An 18,180-nucleotide genomic window follows, 5' to 3' on the forward strand; every position below is an offset into this window, starting at 1 on the left:
TGCTGTTGTTTGCTTAACTGAAAAGAAGAGTTTTGCCTTTTCTTGAAGGGCAGGGACTCATCTTACTCTTTGTAACTTCAGCACGTGGCACAGGAATTGTTATGCACTCAAAGGTAGGTACATAACGAAGCCCGCCTGGCCATGGGACTGGGTTCCTACTTCATGGGGCGGTGAACAGACCATACAAACTCTCCAATGTGTTATTCTACATTCAAACTGCCATGCCCATTTGGAGATTTTTCTATCTTACCTTTGTGCACCCAAAAATTATCCACACAGAGGAACATGGAGAGGCGATGGAAGGACAGGTGTGATGTCAAGTCTTACTGTGCTTCTACCCTGGAGAAGAGGAGAATTAAGAGGAGAGGGAAGAGCAGCTGCCCTCAAGGAGTTGAAGAGCTGTCAGATGGGAGGAGAATTGTTCACGCTGTGGGTTCCAAAAGGCAGGCCTAGAGTTGAGTGGCACAAGTTAAAGGGAGGTACGGTCGGGTTTAAGCAATCAAAACTACTCGATCTGCAAAGCCTCCAACGTGGCATAGTCCTTTCTGAAAATGCTGATACACGGACTCCGATAGCCATTCTTTAGGAATATTAGAGCAATAACTGCAGCTCTGTTTTCTTCTTAACTTATAAAATAGGGTTAATGCCAGTCTGTCAATTCACAAGTGAGAGATCTGATCCACGTAAACCTGAAGAAACTCCTTTGCTAGTTTTCAGGCATCTGTAAAGTGTTAGTTGCAGTGGTTTTCAAACTTAGCTGCAGATTTGAATTACCTTGAGAACTTCCAAAAACCTGGATGCCTGGGCCATATCTGCAGAGATTCCAATTTAACTGGTGTGGGATACAGCCTGAGCATTAGGATTTGTCCCAAACTCCCTAAGAGGTTCGAATATACAGTGATTTTGAGAATCACTGAACTAGTTAGAGAATATGATTCTGGGTTTTAGTTTGGAATATGATTTAACCAGAGATTTAACACTGAGCAACTCCTTTTAACTTCTCTTGGTTTCATATTCCTAAGGGGGTCAGTGGTATATGTACTTCTAAAGCATCTTCCTCTAAAATTTTGTTATTCTAGGGCCCTTATTGGTTTATGAATTAAAAGGTATTTTATTATTTTCTAGAAATAGAAGAGGATCTCTGAACAGAGACCTGGGAGCTATTTGCACCCTTACTGTCACTTTGAACTGCAGTCATAGACTCTCCTCAATGTGGGGGTGTTTCTGTCACTGAGAGGAATGTGTGGCACTAAGGGCATTAAAATGGTGGTACCAGCTTCCCTCTGCTTATAACTGGCATACACCTAATTTGAGCAGTGACTGAGAATAAAAATGGGTTTCTTGGCTCTTCTCTATGATTCCAAAAAATACTTTGTTGCCAGCGTTAGTGTCATCTGATGAATGACTGGACATTTTTCTTGGTGTTTGGAGTGGATGGCTATCTGTACTCTTTGGAGCTCACTGCCTTACACACAGCTTAGTGACTTGCTTACCAAGACCCTTCCTCCCCTAACCCAGGACACTCAGATTCTCTTTTGATCTTAATTTTACTTGTATCAAAACAAGAGTGTGTGTCTCTTTGTCACCTTGGTCGTGTAGCAACTGACAGATGGTAGACAGGCAGTGATGGGTGCAGGACTCCATTTTTCTTTTCTCCTGGAAGGAAATTTAAGGATGACTCCCTTATTATTAGGTTTTCTCAAAGATGTTGCTTGTAGTTTAGGTAATTCATATCTGTTAGTGAAGTTTTATTTACCACATGATAAGCACAGAATAATCACAGAACTGTGGGGGCTCGTGAGGCATAAAACATCAAAATTTTATATGGGAAATATGATCAAGTGATTTTTTAAAGTGTGAAACTTCTTACTTCCAGAAGGGAAGGTACTTTCAGAAGGATAGTCTCCTACTATTACTTTAATACTTCTTGAATTTCCAGTTTAAAAAAAAATCGAAATCTATTATTATATACAAAATGCAAGAGAAATCACCCAGTTAAAACTCAAACTGTCCTATCGGGAGAAAATTTTGGAAACTTTGGATTACTTGCTAAAGGGTTAAATGTGCTCTTCCTATCCTGGGTGTCGGATCTGGACAAGTCTACTCTGGGGTGTAAGTAAATGTGTTAGTGCACCATGGAAGTGGGAAAGAACTGTTTTTTAAAAAAAATCAGGGAAGGCAACAAAGCAGTAAGAAGGATCATAGGGCACCCTGTTAGTTACAAATCACAGGAGGTGGTTCTAGAAAGGTTGTGAAAACCAGTTTCTCATTGCAGGAATTGGGTTGGGCCACCCCTTCACCCCCCTTCTCAAACACAAATATTTTCATATAATAAAAGCCTGTTTCCCTATGGTTATAACCCAGCCTCCCCTCCTCCGACACCACCATTTTAAAGGGGTTTACTGCGCGGACTTTTCCAAAGTCCCTGGGCTTTATCTCTGTCTGGCCCCTGCAGAGGTGACGCGTCCCTTCGGGGGCTCCCGCCGCCTGAGGGGACAAGAAACACCCAGTCGGATCCAGCCGGGCAGCCCGCGGCCCGAGCATGCGCTGAGAGTTTGCGCAGCTGGCCCTGGCTGCCGCCGCTGCCTCGTCCGGACTTGGCGAGGACTAGGGAGGGACAGCGGCGCTGGGAGGTGGCTTAGCCGAGACTTTCCAGCAACTGCTGCCCAGGACTTTTTTTTTTTTTTTCTTTCCTTTTTCCCAGGAGGCGGCGACGGCGGCGGCGGGGGTGGCGGGGGGAGGAAGAGAAGGAAGCGTCTCCAGTTTGAGTCAATGCAGCCCTGCGGCTCTCCGGGAGGAGCGTCCCTGCCCCGATGAGCCCCCGCCGCGCGTCCCCGACTGTCCCCCGGAGGGAGCGGGGCGCGGAGCCGAGCGCCGACGGTGAGTGGCCGCGCGTCTCCCGTCTCTCCTGCCCGCTGTCCCGCCGGCCCGCCGGCGGCTGCCCTGGGCGCTGTGTGCTAAACGACTTAGAGGCTGGCCTCGGGGCTCCCCGCCGCCGGCGCTTCCCCCTGCGCCCTGCCGGGGGCGCGCGGCCGGGTGGCGGGGCCGGTGGCCGCGCTCGGCTTTGTGCTCCTCGGGCTGCTGGCAGCGCGGGGTCGCGGCCGGGGCCCGGGCCGGGGCCGGGGGAGGGGGCCGTGAATGACTAACCCGGCGTCTGCACAGCTGCACCGGCCTTAATTCCCCTGCGCCCCTCCCCGCCCCCCGCCCCCGGCTAATCCATCATTCCGGGGCCGAAACATCGTTTCTCACGTTCTCCCAGAGAAACCCTAGTCGCCGGGCGGAATCCCAGCTCAGCGCTGCGCCCCCTCCAGTGCCCCGCGTTCACATTCGAGCTGCGGGAGGTTGGGGAAGGGGGTGCGGAGTTGGGCGGCCCAGGAACTGTCCTAATGAGAGGGACACTCGCACCCTCGGTGTCACCGCCGGCGCCTGTGACATCTCCGAGGGATAGGGACGCAGCCTTCGGGACAGTTCCGAGCAGAGCTGTCCCCGAGGAGGGGCGTGGACTGAGGGAGGTTTTAAAGAGCGTCTCATCAGAATTCAGAGGACACCACCGCGTGTCCCCTGAGAACCCGAGTTTACTGCGCGCCTTCAGTCATCCAGGGAGACGATCTTTTCTCTACCCAGCAGGTGTTATCCAAAGCCGGTTTGGAACTTCAAGGAGTTTAGGTTACTATTGTAACTTTAACAAATGACTTTCGATGAAGCGGTGTCTCAAATGAACTAGGCTTGGGACCAGACCCTGGACCCAGCCGAGGGCCGGTAGAGGAGGGCTGCGCTGGGGGCGGGGAGCGCGGCGGTGCGAAGTCCCCTGTTCTCCCTCGCCCTCTGCAGATCGCTGCTGTTTTGCCCGTGGGGGTAGGATGTGGTGACAGGATGGGGCTTCTCCCTTTCGGGGCTCACAATGGCCAGAGAAGATTCTGTGAAGTGCTTGCGCTGCCTGCTCTACGCGCTCAATCTGCTCTTTTGGGTAAGTCAAACAGCCCACTGCACCAACAGGTGGGGACGGCTGGACTCGGTTTCCTACAGCCACCGCATAATACGCCGAAGGGCATGGCTAAGCATTAATTAATTACATGGGATCACACCCTCTATGTTTCAGAGAAGTAAATTTTGACCTTAAAATGCCTTTGATCTAGCTCAAGTTCCATTTGTGATTAGAAAAAAGGAAAAGAAAAAGAGATCCACCCCTGGATACTCGTGGCAGTAAAATTAGACTTGAAGTTAATCTCGGGATATAAATAAATGCACGTGCTTGTGCTTGCAGATAAGACAATTCTGACATACTACTTAGGGAACTGCTTGTTTTCAGGAATTTCAGATAACTGTGCAAGCCATAAATTGTTTCCTTACGTCATACTATAAAATCTGGTTGGGGCAAGAAGTCTTGCCATGTTTTTTGTAGGAATTCATATCCAGATGCCCTATCAAAAGACTAAGTAGATTCTTCTGGGAGATTCCGTGCGGTCTAAAAAGGTGGCTTTCATGTAACTGTTTCTAAGCTGGCAAAGTTTTAAGGAATTTTGTGTATGCTTTTGGAAAATCCTGTAACCATTTAAGGAAATAAAATACATAAAATTTAACAAGCTCATGGAAATCTTTATGCCCTATGAGCTAGTGACTTTTTATGTTTTGCACCCAGGCATAAATTTTCATTAAGTGTTATTAATAATCACATTGTTATTTATGAAACTTATGAGGAAACTATAGAAATTGAAACTTTGAATGTTGCTTCTGGGAGCTGTCATGCTTAACCAGATAAGTTTTTTTTTTTTGCCAAATTTGTGTTCTATTAATAATTTATATTCAAAATGTTCTGTTAGAATTCTTAATGCATAATTTATTTATTTGGCTGACCGGTGGGCACTGACCGTCTTTTTTTCACAGGACATGTGAGACACGTGGTGGTGTCTAGAGGGTGACATTTTGGGTGAACTGCCCTTTAGGTATGGCTCCATTTTAAGGTGACAAATTAAGCCTCACTTCAGTGAGTAATCTGAAAGGTATCTAAACTGCCACCGTTTTATTTCTCCACATGAAAATTAAAGCATTGAGTAGTTACAGCCACCACTTGGAAATGTAAAATCCCTAATTGATCTTATTGCAGTTTTTAATTCTAAAAATGTACATTTTTTTAAGTGGGTCATTAAATTACTTGCTTAGCTACAATGTATTAAGATTTTGAACATTGTTTTGTGGGGCTGAGAAACCTGTCCTCTATTACAATGTGTAAGAATTGTCACTCCTGTTTACTTGCTTTTCAGTTTTCTACTTTATGCTTTTTAGTTATATAATTATCACGTTTTTATAACTAAAAGAGGATTAAAAGAGGGCCTGGTTGAACTTTCTTACTTTGTGGATCAGAAAACTCAGTGTAGGTTAGTGACTGGCCAAAGGTCAAATAGCTCACTGGTGACAGTGCCTGTATGTGACTGATCGCTGTATTCGAACCTTGGAATTACCAAGGCTTCTCTTGTTCAACAAAGAATAGTGCTTTGGAAATTTTCTTAATATTCTGTATTGTGTGTGTCTGTTTAACAAAAATATTGCCCTTCTGAGCTATGAAATTTGCTCTAAAAACACCTATTCCTTAAACTCCTCCAGGGCTCTTTGTGTCCCCAGGGAATGTAAAATGTTATTTCTTTGTTGTTGTCCTCTACTTCAACATTCTCACATTCAGTGTGCGTTTTCCGATTTATTGAAATTGCTTCCCCCTTCCTCCAGCCCTCCTCCTCCAGATGCCATCTCTCCTCCAACAAAATAATCCATGTTAACTGCCTACTGTGCATCCCTCTGTGTTTTTCTTTATTTCATACAAAGATAGGTTTACTCACACTTGTCCATTCATGGACATTCATGTATACATTCATGGTATTTTTGGTTAGATTGTTTTTCTCATTCAGACAGAGTTGCAGGAGTGGGATTCCTATGTCAGAGGACATGTAACAATGACAACAAAATAGCTGATGTTTAAATAGTTCTCACTAAGTTTGCCAAGCACATTTAGTGTCTCAGTTTCCTAGTCTGCAGAATGGGAGTGGTGGTTCCCATTTCTCAGAGCCATTATGGGGGTTAGAATGAATGTGGGTGAAGCTCGGGACCGGGGGCCCTCCATGTAGTGGTAGCCGCGGTCGTAGCTGTGGTACCTGCAGTCGTTACTCCCACCGCAACAGCGATGCGCGCTAACAATCTACTGTCATAAGTAAATCACCAGGAGATGGATGATTGAGTCAAGGGGATCCTCGCAGTAGTAATAGTAGCAATTGTTATTGTTACAATACTCCTACATTCCTTTGACCCAGCAACCCTGTCCTGGGAATCTATCCCCTAGAAATAAAAGCACCAATAAGCCCCAAAATATATACACAAATATTTGCTGTCATCTCATTGGTGTCACGACACTTTTACATTTTTATCAACTTGAAAGTTTTAAAGTGTTATTTCTATGTTACTTTATTTTCTACCTCCCCCACTAACAGTGAGCGTGAGCATCATTTTATATAAAGAAATCGTTTTATAGAAACAATTTTTATGTATTGTTTTCGATAGAATTTTACACTAGGATTTTATGTATTCTTTTTTATTCTTCTGTTCTTTTAAAGCACCTGCCTTTCTTGTCTTGCTTAAGGTTTCCTTTTTCATATGGACTTTAAGGTTATTTTATACAATTAAAAACATGTTGGGAGTTTTGTTAGAACTGTATGAAATGTAAATACTACCTCTGGGAGACTTTGGCATGATTCTTTCAGCGCTCATGCAGTGTTTGCAGATCCTGCATTTCCATACTGAGTCAGAAGCAGATTTCTGCCTTGTGCCCCACACGTTCCCTGGCATCATTAGACTACTCTCTCATCTAATTCCCATGACAGCCCTAGAAATTAAGTTTTGTTTTTGTTTTTTTTTTTTTGGTAAAGAGAAGTCACTCAGAAAAGTTCAGTATCTTGCTAGAAAACAGCAGAACAGGGATTCAAAGTCCACGTTTTTTCTCTAAGTGCAGTAGAAGTTGTACGTTGGAAATGGCGATGAATTTATTTGCAGCAGAGAAGTAAACATCTTCAGTAGGAAAGGATTAACTGTCCACCTGCTCCCTCCAAGTCTTCTAGAGCGGTGCTTCTCTAACCCCCACGCGCACGCGAATCACCTGCGCGTCTTGTTAAAATGCAGATTCTGATTCAGTAAGTCTGGATGTGGGCCTGAGACTCTGCATGCCTAGAGAGCTCCTCTGTGACCTTGGTCTGAGTGCTACGTGTGGAGGAGCTCTTGCTTTTCCTTCTCATTGGAAGTAGAAGCAGAATAAAGCAGCGTGGCATGAACCCGAGATCATCCCGAGTGTGGAGAGAGTGATTGATTGTCTGGCCTCTAGTTTTGTGGGGTTGAGAAACCTGCCCTCGTCAACCTGTGGGTCCAAAGCTGTTGCTCATTTTACTCTTCATTTCGTATTTAAAATAGACTTTTCCCTGTCTGTTTCTGCTCTGCTGGTACCTTCTCCCCTTCTCTACCCAACAGAAAGAGAAAGAAATCGTAATTGGAAAACAACTGAGGACCTGTACAATCTTGTTTTCTGTTCTGTGAGTTGAAAATTACTGAATTTGTTTTCGGTAAAAAAGTATATCTTGCGTATGTAATTGTTTTAAGCGGGAGGCGTAGACAGACACGTATAAGACGAAACAGCACGCAGCGCGGTCAAGATCACAAATGCTCTGCGTTCTCTTCATTGCTGTGGATCCGGTCACCTTGACGGGCCATCTGTTGAGGGGCTCTTTCACGTTGTCAGGAAGCGTGAGCCCAGTCCAGCTGTCCTGGGGCTGGCAGACAGACACTGGACCTTCTAGGTTTGTCATGAATTTTGTGGGTTTGTGATGGGAAAGGGCACGTGGGACACAGTGCACGTGAGAGAGCTGCTGAACTGCCCTGAGAACTTTTGCGAGACCACGATTCCCATTCTGGTCACGATGGAGCAAGGAAATGAGTTATTTTTACCCCAGATGTATCCTACTTTCCCTATGTAAATGCCATATTATTTCATAAATGAAAGCATCCCTCCATTCTAAAGACAACCTCTGTGGCTTTAAATGAGTGTTTGCCGTGCTTAGATGATGGTTTTCTGCTATGAGAAATACGGCTACATATGGTTCTCTTTGGAAATTTCTGAAATGGGTGAACACAACAGTCATCCAATATGTTTGCTTATTATTTTCTAAAAGTATAACATCCCATCTGTAGTTTTAAACTCATTTCTCACCAGCGGATGAGAGCCATTGTTTTTCACTTAGCATCACTAAGTATAGTAGCAATAGAGAGGGACTCCCCTTGCTTAAATATGAAAACAAACTTAGAAAGCCTAAAGAATGGACAGGAAATCTACTTCACACTCTGGGAGATAGGCGCAGTAGAAGGCTCAGTGTTCTGTTTCTTTGTCTCAAGCCTTCTGTGGTGAGCTCTAGGTGTTTGACCTCCGCAGACCCAAAAGGGATTCTTGGCAAGTGAGCGTTTGCATTCACATGGCATTTATATAGTCATACGAAAATACCACTTTTAAAATTGATGCTCCCCCAACTTTATACTATGAAAGGCATTCCAGTTTTCTGTAACTCTTCCTAAGGAAGAGGGGAGAGCCTTCAGACAAATGTGAGTGCTTTTTAAAAATAAGCTTTAAATAAACTTTAGTCTCAGGGGCAAAGCTGATACAGTTTTTTCTTTTGTGTGTGTGTGTGTGCAGCATGGCTCAGCTGAACAAACCCAGGCCAGTGCAAGCTTCTTAAGGAAGCATTTCGAGGAGTAGGTTATGGAGGATTCTTTGGGCCACAGACCTGCTGCAGACTGGAGTGGCAGGCTCCCCCATTTGTCTGTCCCCACTCAGGACAGTCACAAGCTGGGCCGTTGAGCTGCACAGTTAACTGCAGTGTAGAATGAAGCATTTTACCCTTCTTTTACCTGCAGTGCCTCGAGGATGCCCAGATCCTTTCTTGTGGAGATCAGGACAATTTTGAGAGTGAAGTTAAAGGGATTGTCTCTGCTAATCATTGTGCCAGGACAACAGAAGCTGAAAGTAGAACCATCCTGGTCAGAGCAGGATGTATGGTCATCCTGTCTGCAGGGCAACATGGTCTATAAAAGCTATTAGTCAGCACAGCTCCAGAGTGCTATTGATTTATTCAGCCCTAATTAGTAGATGTTCATGCTTAACTGATACCCACAAGCAATCTCCAGAACCCATTTCGGCCATCATTTACAGTGCCTCTGTTTTCACAGTGTTCGCAAATAGTGTTATCTGTTGGCTTTCTTTTCTGCTGCTCAGCCCCTGCTCCGGGGAAGGCGGGGAAGGCAGGACCTGACGGAAAGGCAGAGGGGTGCAGGCGTGGGAACGTGAAACAGACACGTCCCGGGGAAGTACTTGCACTGGGCCGCCAGCCTCCAAATAATCAAAACTGATTTCCCTTCACATTTTAAGTAATAACAATTTGAATCCCCCCCTTTTTTTTTAAGGAAAAAAAGGGAATTTTTAAAGCACCTCATCTGATTTCCCCATTTTCAAGGTGAGCGAACAGAGGTTCCTAAATTTTGAATTACTTATCCAGTTTCGAGGTACAAACAGGACTGTAACTAAATTCCCAATCTCTCTTCTGATTCTCACCTTTTTTATCTTCTGCTAACAGCTTTGACATAAAAAGAAAAGTCTAGGTAGGTGGTTTGAGACATCTGTTAGTCTTGAGCAGAAGTGACTGGTGTTACTATCACCTTACATAAGATAAGGTATGTGATATTATATATGTTACGTACATAATACAGACAACTGGAGGGTGTAAATGTCTGTTTTTTGACTGTGACCTTATTATTGGGTGGATTCTGTAGGCATCCCTTATTGTAATAAATTCTGATTTAGAAAACAACTTGATTCAATATTTGTTTTTACGTAATTCAATTCAAGCAAAACCAGAATATACCTCTAACACAGCAAATCTCATTTTTATAAAGACTTGTTGAAAGCTAGCATTTTCTAAATGTTTTTGCAAGACAGAATGGGACAAATGTCCTGCAAAGCCGTTTATTAAATTTATTTCTCTAATGTAATATTTGTGTTATTTTCTAAATATTGCCTCGGACTAGGAATAATATTTTGCAATACCAGAGAAGATGCAGGGAGCTGCAGACTTAGTTACATGTGATAACCACAATGTTCCTGACGATTTAACCATCGTGAGTGGCCATTGACGAATTATCTTATTCTAATTTGGAAAATCAGCACGAAATAACATTATTAGGAAGGAGATCTGAATTGCTTACACAGTTTGTTCTTCGAGATTTAATAAAATCAGGATTCGTTGTTGAGGTGACCTTGTCCCATTTTAGCTTAGCTTCTTGCTACCTCGTGCACTTTAATATTTGTTGTCACTGTTATTATTTTCTCAGCCCCAGTAAGTAAAATCACTCTTTGAGATTAGAACTGTTCTCAGACATTTAATGTGCCTGGAAATCATGTTATAATAACAAGCAGTTTATTTTCAGAATTGCTTGCTTACTAGGAGGTAAAGCTTTGTGCTGATATTTCGACTAATGTTCTGTGCACAGCTACGATGCTTGGGTAACTACAGTGAGAAAAACCAGTAGGGCCAAGTCGTTTGTAGTGGAAAGGACTTTTGAGAACACTTAAGCCAGCTTCTGACCTGATATATAAATCTTTGATCATGTAATTCAGCAAGCGTCTCTCTACTGGAAAACCTCCAGTGACGGAAATCTCAGTTCTGCTGAAAGCATCTCCTAATTTTGCTAAAGTTCTTTGGTAGTTAGCTTTATCTGGCAAGTTGAAATCATCTTCCTTTAATTATATTATTTTCTCATTCACTCATCGAATATGGAGCAGGTCTCACTAGGGGGCCTGGTCCTCTGCTGTGAGACGGGGCTCTGGGCAGTGGTCTGCGTCCTCTCGTGGAGTGAGATGGGTCGGTGAGCAGAGGAAACAAGAGATATTGCTCTGGGAAGTCTAGACGAGAGCCTTGACTGTGGGCGGAAATCTTTACATTCTAGGTGATGTTTGAGATGCTCTTTAAGGATAAGGCTGCTCTGTTCACGAAGATGGGAAGGCTGGGGCAGGACAGCAGACCAGACAGAGGGAACTATGTGGACGAAGACAGAGCTTCGGGAGGTCTGTGCGGTGCGTCTCAGAGAAGCACAAGCAGAATTTCTGTCATCCGAGGACAGACGTGTGTGGGAAGGAGCTGGCAGGAAACAAGTTAAAGAGATAGGTCAGAGTGGGGCTGGAGCGGGCCTGTGTGTCCTGCTGGAGAGTTTAAACTTTATCCTCCAGGAGAGAGTTGGGGGAAGTGGAAGCGAGAGGGGGGGAGGAGCCTTATAAGCGGAAGAACTTGATCTGTGTTTTATAAAGTTAACTGAAGGGTGAGTTTGAGGTGGAATCTGTGAGCAGGGGTGTGCCGTGATAAGGTGGTTATAATTGCCTGGCAAGAGACTGAGGGCCTGGACTAGCCAGAAGTGGCAGGAAACAGGGAGGAACTCCCCGGGCATGTTGCAGGAACAATCTGTAGGACTTGAAAGTGATTAGATGTGGGACCGAGGAAGAGGGAGAGGTTCAGGCCGCCTGCCAAGGTGCCAGTGGATGTGACTGAAGTGTCCATCATACCCTTGACTGAGACAGGAAGCACAGTGGGAGGGACACGCAGGTTCCAGACGAGTGGGTTGTTTTAGAGATGTCACAGCTGAGCGTGGCTGTGGGAGCCCGACAGGTAGTTCTGCCCCAGAGCTGCCTTTCCCATCCACTTCCTAGACCTTCGAATAGCTGACATTCCATTTCTGAACTGATATACGAGCTGTCTTGTCTCCTAAACTGAGAAAGATTAAGAGAAACCCCTGAGGTCAGAAGCCACCTGAGACAGAAATAGGTAATATGTACAAGAATCTTACTCTTTTTTCATCCTGTGAGTCCTCTCTGAAGTCGGACTTGCTGTTACCACATTTTATATGTGAGGAAACTGAAGCTTAGGAAGGATGAAAGGACACACCCAAAGTCATGGAGAGGAAAAGGAACAGAGTTGGAATTCAAACCAAGGCTTCTGATTCAATGGCTTCTCACTGTCACCATGGTCAAGACCACAGGCCTTAAAATGGCCTCTGAGATCTCGCCCCAGCCTGGCTTTGCATTCTTGCCACGGGCCGGCTTCCTTCCCTTGAACGTCTCCTGCTCCCTTCCACCCGGGGGCCTTTGCTGCCCGTTCTGACAGGAATGTTCTTTTCAACCTCCCTTCCCTAAAGAACTTGATAATTATCCTTCAGATCTCAGCTGTCTGGAGAAGTCCCTTCGACCCCATGGGACAGGTCAGTCACCCCAAAGGGAGCTCTTACGGCAGCCTGTAGTATTCCTTCCCAGTGCTTCTCGCAGTTTGCAGTTAGACATTTATATCTCTGATCAGTTGACTCATAGAACCGAGACGGTGCCTGTTACTGCCAATCAGTGCGTCTCCAGGGCATTGCACTGCACGTGGCAAAGAGCAGCTGATCAATACAAATTTTTTTAATGGAAAAAATGACTTCAGAACCCATGCTGTTAATCATTCTACCATACTTGAAATGTGTTGGAATATGCCATTGAAAAACTGATATTCTTTGTTATGAATGGAAGAACTGTGTATATAATGACAACCACCGATAATATATCACACAAAATGAAGAATCCAGGAATTTACTGACACCTGTCTTAGAGCTGTGATATTGAAAATTGCCTAAACAGTCTGTAAGGAATTGAAGGATGGAGAAACCAAGATCAGCTATTACTTTGAAGAACAATAGAGAGAGGAGAGAAGTATTTATACCTGCAAAAGAATTTAAGGTAATCAAATCAGATGGCACATTAATAGGTTTTCCTGTCCCGCTGAAACATATAAGATATTTAAAGGCCCACATACAGCCAAGTAGAGGGTGACCTTACAGCCTCAGGTTTGATCAAGTAGTCCACGATCCCCTTCTCACCCTGTGTGTTTAAATAGATTCTGTGATTATTTGGGTGTGGTAAAGCCAGCAGATCAGGAGACAACTGCCAATAAAAAGAGAGCTTGTTGCACTCACAGATCCCAGGAGGGAGAGTCCATGTCTCATCATGGCTGACCAAGAGGGGAAGCAGTGGGGTCCAGCGTGAGGCAGGGAGGGAGAAGGGGTGGGCAGGTACTAGTATTGTGGTTGCTTCAAGAAGGAGCTGACAAGGCAGGGTGAGCAGGTTTTAGGTTGGCAAGTTTGAATAATTTCAGCAGCCTCTGTCGCTGGTTGTCTGGCACCTGGACTTGGGGTGATTAGAGCAGGCGCAGAGTGGCCTGGAATGAGACAGCTCAATAAGGGGGTGGTTGGGAGTGTGGGCTCCTGATTGGTTGGTCTGAATTTGAAAACGAAAACTGTGTCCCCTGGAGAAGGACTCCTCCCAAGGGCAGTGGAAAGCGGCGGCCAAGGCAAGGTGACTCAGGCATAATGTCAGTTTGTCCAGACCAAGGCGTGTCCAGCATCAGCATGCAGAACAGATGTTAAAGCATCACGCTTGCAGAAGCTAGAAGGGTGGTTAATGCACTGTGGCTGCTCCCCTCGGTAACTTTTACGAGGTTTACAGCCCGTTCTTCATTCCCAACAGAAATGAGGAGGGTAATAACTGGTCTAATTCTCTTCTGACCTGGGGTCCCAGGGCTCTTAACCTGTTTTAGGCTATTGACTGCCGAGCCCTTATTCAGCAAAGAATGTAGTTCCGACATTCAGATGGAGCCTGACCGCTGCAGATAACCTCCTCACGCCCGTTTCTCTGTCCCTTTTTAAAAAGGAGCCCTGCATACATCGCAGGCTCCTCTCCTCACTGGTTGTAGAACAGAAAGCTTGTTTCTAAGCTTGGAAGGCAGTTAGCCTGAAGCTCCAAAGGTGAAGATCTGGATTTGAATCGAGCTCTGCCTCTTAAAGTCTGCAAGACCTCGAGCAGGTTACTTCACTCCTCTGTGCTTCATGCTGCTTTTGACAGTCTGTCATTGTCGGGTTTGCAGATTTATTCCTCGTGTCCTGCACAAAGCTCCGCAAAGGCCGAGACCTTGCTTCTTTTATGCAGTGTTGGGTCTCTGACTCTCATACAGACAGTACAAGGCCGATGGTAGGTGTTGAATAAATACGGCAGTCCCCCTTATCCTTGGTTCTACTTTCCATAGCTTCATTTACCTGCGGTCAGCTGCGGTCCGAAAATATTAAATGGAAGCTTTGAGAAATCAACAATGCGTAGGTTTTAAATTGTGTGCAGTCCTGAGAAGTGTGAGATGAAATTTCCTGCCGTCAGGCGCAGGATGTGAATCATCCTTTTGTCCAGTATATCCATGCCGTATACGCCACCTGCTCAGTGTTACAGGAACAGCGTGGTATAGAAAAGGTTGAATACTATCCACGGATCCAGGCATCCACTGGGGTTCTTGGGAGATATCTCCCTCGGATAAGGGGGGATTTACTGCATTTGCAACTGGATGAAGGACGGTGAATTCCCTAGCTGATTTTCCAGGCAGGTAGCCATGCTTCACTGTGCAAGAGGTCACAGAACAACACGTGTTCTGCTTTCCTGGGAGCCCTTCCCCAGGAAGTACATTTTGTGGTCACTGAGTCAGCAAAGACTCATCCCTACCTCGTATGTTCGTTATTTCAGCATTTAAAGCTAACCTGTAACGTATAATGGTAATTAATGTTAAGATGCCAAAAACTGTTAAAAAATCAAGTCAAGCAAGTTAAACTGAAATTCACTATGTTGTGCTTAGGAAGATAAGTAAGTATAAGGTGCATTTTAGAAAAATTTCCGTCAAAGTAGGAAGGACCTTCAAACCTTAGAGGTTAACCTTCAGCTTTTAGAAAAGCCCCCAGGAAGACTCATTTTGAACATGTTCTAGATATTGGCTGTTTAAAAATTTTTTTTAATTATTGACAATTTGAACATATACAAAAGTAGAAAGCACAGTATAGTTTGTCTGTCCCCAGTAACCAACATAGCCTACCCTTCCCATATAAGCCCCTTGCATCATGATTATTTATTAAACCATTCAGCATATATCTCTAAAAGATAAGGCTTCTTTAAAAAAGAACCTTAATACCTATCTGAAATAATAAACTATGATTTCTTAATAGTTTCAGCTATCCAGTCATGTTACAAAATCCCCAGTCATCTCATACGTGTCTCTTTGTGGTTAGTTCATGTAAAGCAGGTCAACCTATTGCCTTGGACAATCTCTTAAATCTCTTTTGCTTTCTAACAGTTTCTCCTTCTTTCTTTTGTGTTCCACTTGCCAGCTTTTTTTTTTTTTTTGACTGAAGAAACCAGATCATTTGTTCTGTAAAATTTCTCATATTCTCAGTGTTGCTGATTGCACCCCCATGGTGGCATTTAACAAGATTATATTGATTCCCTGTATTTCCTATAAACTGATAGAGCTGGAGGCTTGATTAGATTCAGGTTTGACTTTTGGTTAAAATGCCTTGGAGGTATCCCTGACTGCTTCTGATTGCATCGTATTGGGAGAGATTATATCTGGTTGTCTCTTCATGATACGAAGATTGATCGGGGTGGTGGGGGGGTGGTCTGGTGTTTTACATCAGCCTGATGGCTCCACTCTGGAGGTCCCCATCAGCCTTCCCCTTAGTGCAGTCGTTCTCAGCCCTGACTACCCATCAGAACATCTGTGGCGCTTTTGCCCAAGCGTCACTTCCAAGAATTGATCTGGGGTGGATCTGGGCTCAGGAAGTTTTTGAAGAGCCCTAGGTGATTCTGATGTACAGACAGGACGGAGAGCTGCTGACCTGATCATTTTGGCAGTTGTTGAGGATCTTTGCCTAGAGAGCCACTGTTTTAGAAAGGGTTGTCAAATAGTGATGCTCTAGCATGCTTGCTGCAGGTATTAGCAGATACTCTTTATAAAAGCTTTCATTAAGTCTTCGGTTCTTTCCTTAGTCTGTGTAGGAAAGAGTGATAAAATCATTGGATTCTTATCGGTTTTCTGAATAATGAGTTGAATATCCAACATCCTGCGAAGCTAGTTCGTCAGTTTCGTTTAATCATTATTATGAATTCATAAATTTTAGCATATTGGCCTTCGTGTTATTATTACTATTATTATTATTTGGATGCTCAAATTGTTCAGTCTTAAGCCAATGGTAGCCCTTTCAAGTTAGCACCTGTGACTTTTTTGACAACATCAGTAGCATTTGATTGCTTCCTTGCCTTTACGTATGACATGTTTTAGGCTCATCTTGTACACCCGGTAATTTAGTTGTTCTGTGGCCTCTTCATGTTGTGCCGTTCCCGTCCTAAGCCTGGAATCAGCTGTTTAATAGTTTAGCTCTCTGTATCCTACTAGTGGCATTCTGTTTCACGGCTATGACACGATAACAAAACAGAATGACAGATATTGATGGTGATAGTAAATTTTAACAGGTGGTAAATGGTAATCAGGAAAAAGCATAACGGTTATGTGAAGAAAATCCTTATTTTTTTTATTTTTATTATTAGTCCTGCAGAGAATGTTGCATAAATTCTTGGTAATCGATGTGTACTTTTTTCTCCGCAGTTAATGTCCATCAGCGTGCTGGCGGTGTCTGCGTGGATGAGGGACTACCTAAATAATGTGCTGACTTTAACTGCAGAAACGAGGTAGGCTTGGTAGTTAATGATTGATTTTTCTCCTCAGATTTCCTCAGACTGTAGTTTCTAAGTAAATCAGCCCTCAGTTGCTTGGATGGTAGCGCTTTTCCAGGTTTGGAAAGTTTTTCCTGCCCGTGGCAACACTCGCATTTTCTAGCATACTCTTTAAGGTGCGCCCCTGGTCCTGGGGGACATTTCCGGTTACAGTGGTACCAGTCGCCTGTCCTGACAGTGCGTCAGCCCCGTCATATTTGTGTATAAAGAACAGCATTACTCTTTTTTCCTTTAGAAAATTCCTGCCAACTTCTTCTTCATATTCCTGAGCTAATGAAAAGCAAACCCCAAAATGTCATTTTCTTCTCAAATTTTGAAAAATTGATCCACTGCCATCACAAGGGGCTAATGACTTAACTTCTCTGAGCCTCAATTTCTTCACCTCTGAATGGGGATTGTATTATATACCACTCTGAGCTTTTGTAAGGATCAACTGAGATACATTTTTGTAAAGTCCTTAACACAATGGAGCTTAGTAAGCAGTTCATAATGGTCTTTTTTTGTTATCTTTATTCTTACTCTTACCATCATGGCTCTAGTTAATTATTTTTTCATAGTTTCCCAACAAAAAGCATCTCCCCTCCTTTTTTCTTTTAGTATAGACCAAGTTCCCTTTCCTTAGCAGTGCTTTACATCTTTGGGGAAGGTCGGTTGTCAGGGAGACAGTGCGGGCTGCAGGTGGAGTCCCGGATCGGAGAGGAGGAGGGAGGTTCTTCTCTGCTGGGAAATCCTGAAGGGTCCCATGTGGTTTCCTCACATTAAGGCTTCAGAGCTAATATGAGATCAACTTCTTACTGAGGTCTCCTATCTTTTAATGTATTTAAAATGAGCTGAGATAGGAAGGCTACCACTTGTATAAAAAAAAAAAACTAAGCAACACAAAACGAAAAAATAAAACAAAAAAGCAAATGGGGGATGGCACAGTGGTTTTGAAAATCGCAATACGCCATCAGCTTTGAGGCACGCTGATGGGGAGGATTACGAACACAAATCACAACTGTGTCTTGGGTGCATTTTGATTGCATTTTACTTATAAAAGGACATTACTGTTCTTCTTTCAGGGTCGAGGAGGCTGTCATCTTGACCTATTTTCCCGTGGTTCATCCAGTCATGATTGCCGTTTGCTGTTTCCTTATCATTGTGGGGATGTTAGGATACTGTGGAACAGTGAAAAGAAATCTGTTGCTTCTTGCATGGGTATGGTGTTTATATCTTCTCTTTATTACGGTTAAAAAGGCCAACCAGAAGTGTATCATTTTTTCATCAGTGCACACGATTACAAGCTTAGGGAACCGCGATAGCAGGAGGGAGTCTAATCGGTGGTGATTGTTTAACATCCTGTGAGAAGGGAAGTGCTCTTTCCACGAGAGATGATTTCAGTTCAAGTATTTGCTGTGCTCGGACGATGAGGTGCAGAAATACGGACGCTATTTAATTCTTTCACCCAGGCTATGTGTCGACATTTTCATTTGAAAGTATGAGTT

General features: G+C 44.0%; 1 protein-coding gene across 1 annotated transcript in view; it reads left to right on the forward strand.

Moving 5' to 3' along the window:
• The first annotated feature begins 2,485 nt into the window (after positions 1 to 2,485).
• Positions 2,486 to 18,180, forward strand: part of TSPAN12 (tetraspanin 12) — a 62,830-nt gene continuing 47,135 nt past the window's right edge. The window contains exons 1-4 of the mRNA XM_072964601.1: positions 2,486 to 2,880; positions 3,832 to 3,967; positions 16,569 to 16,651; positions 17,758 to 17,893. Coding sequence (XP_072820702.1) covers positions 3,902 to 3,967; positions 16,569 to 16,651; positions 17,758 to 17,893 — 285 coding nt within the window. The 5' untranslated portion in view covers positions 2,486 to 2,880; positions 3,832 to 3,901. The remainder of the gene's footprint in view (positions 2,881 to 3,831; positions 3,968 to 16,568; positions 16,652 to 17,757; positions 17,894 to 18,180) is intronic.

The sequence above is a fragment of the Vicugna pacos genome, chromosome 7 (assembly GCF_048564905.1).
Source record: "Vicugna pacos chromosome 7, VicPac4, whole genome shotgun sequence".
Taxonomy (NCBI): domain Eukaryota; kingdom Metazoa; phylum Chordata; class Mammalia; order Artiodactyla; family Camelidae; genus Vicugna; species Vicugna pacos.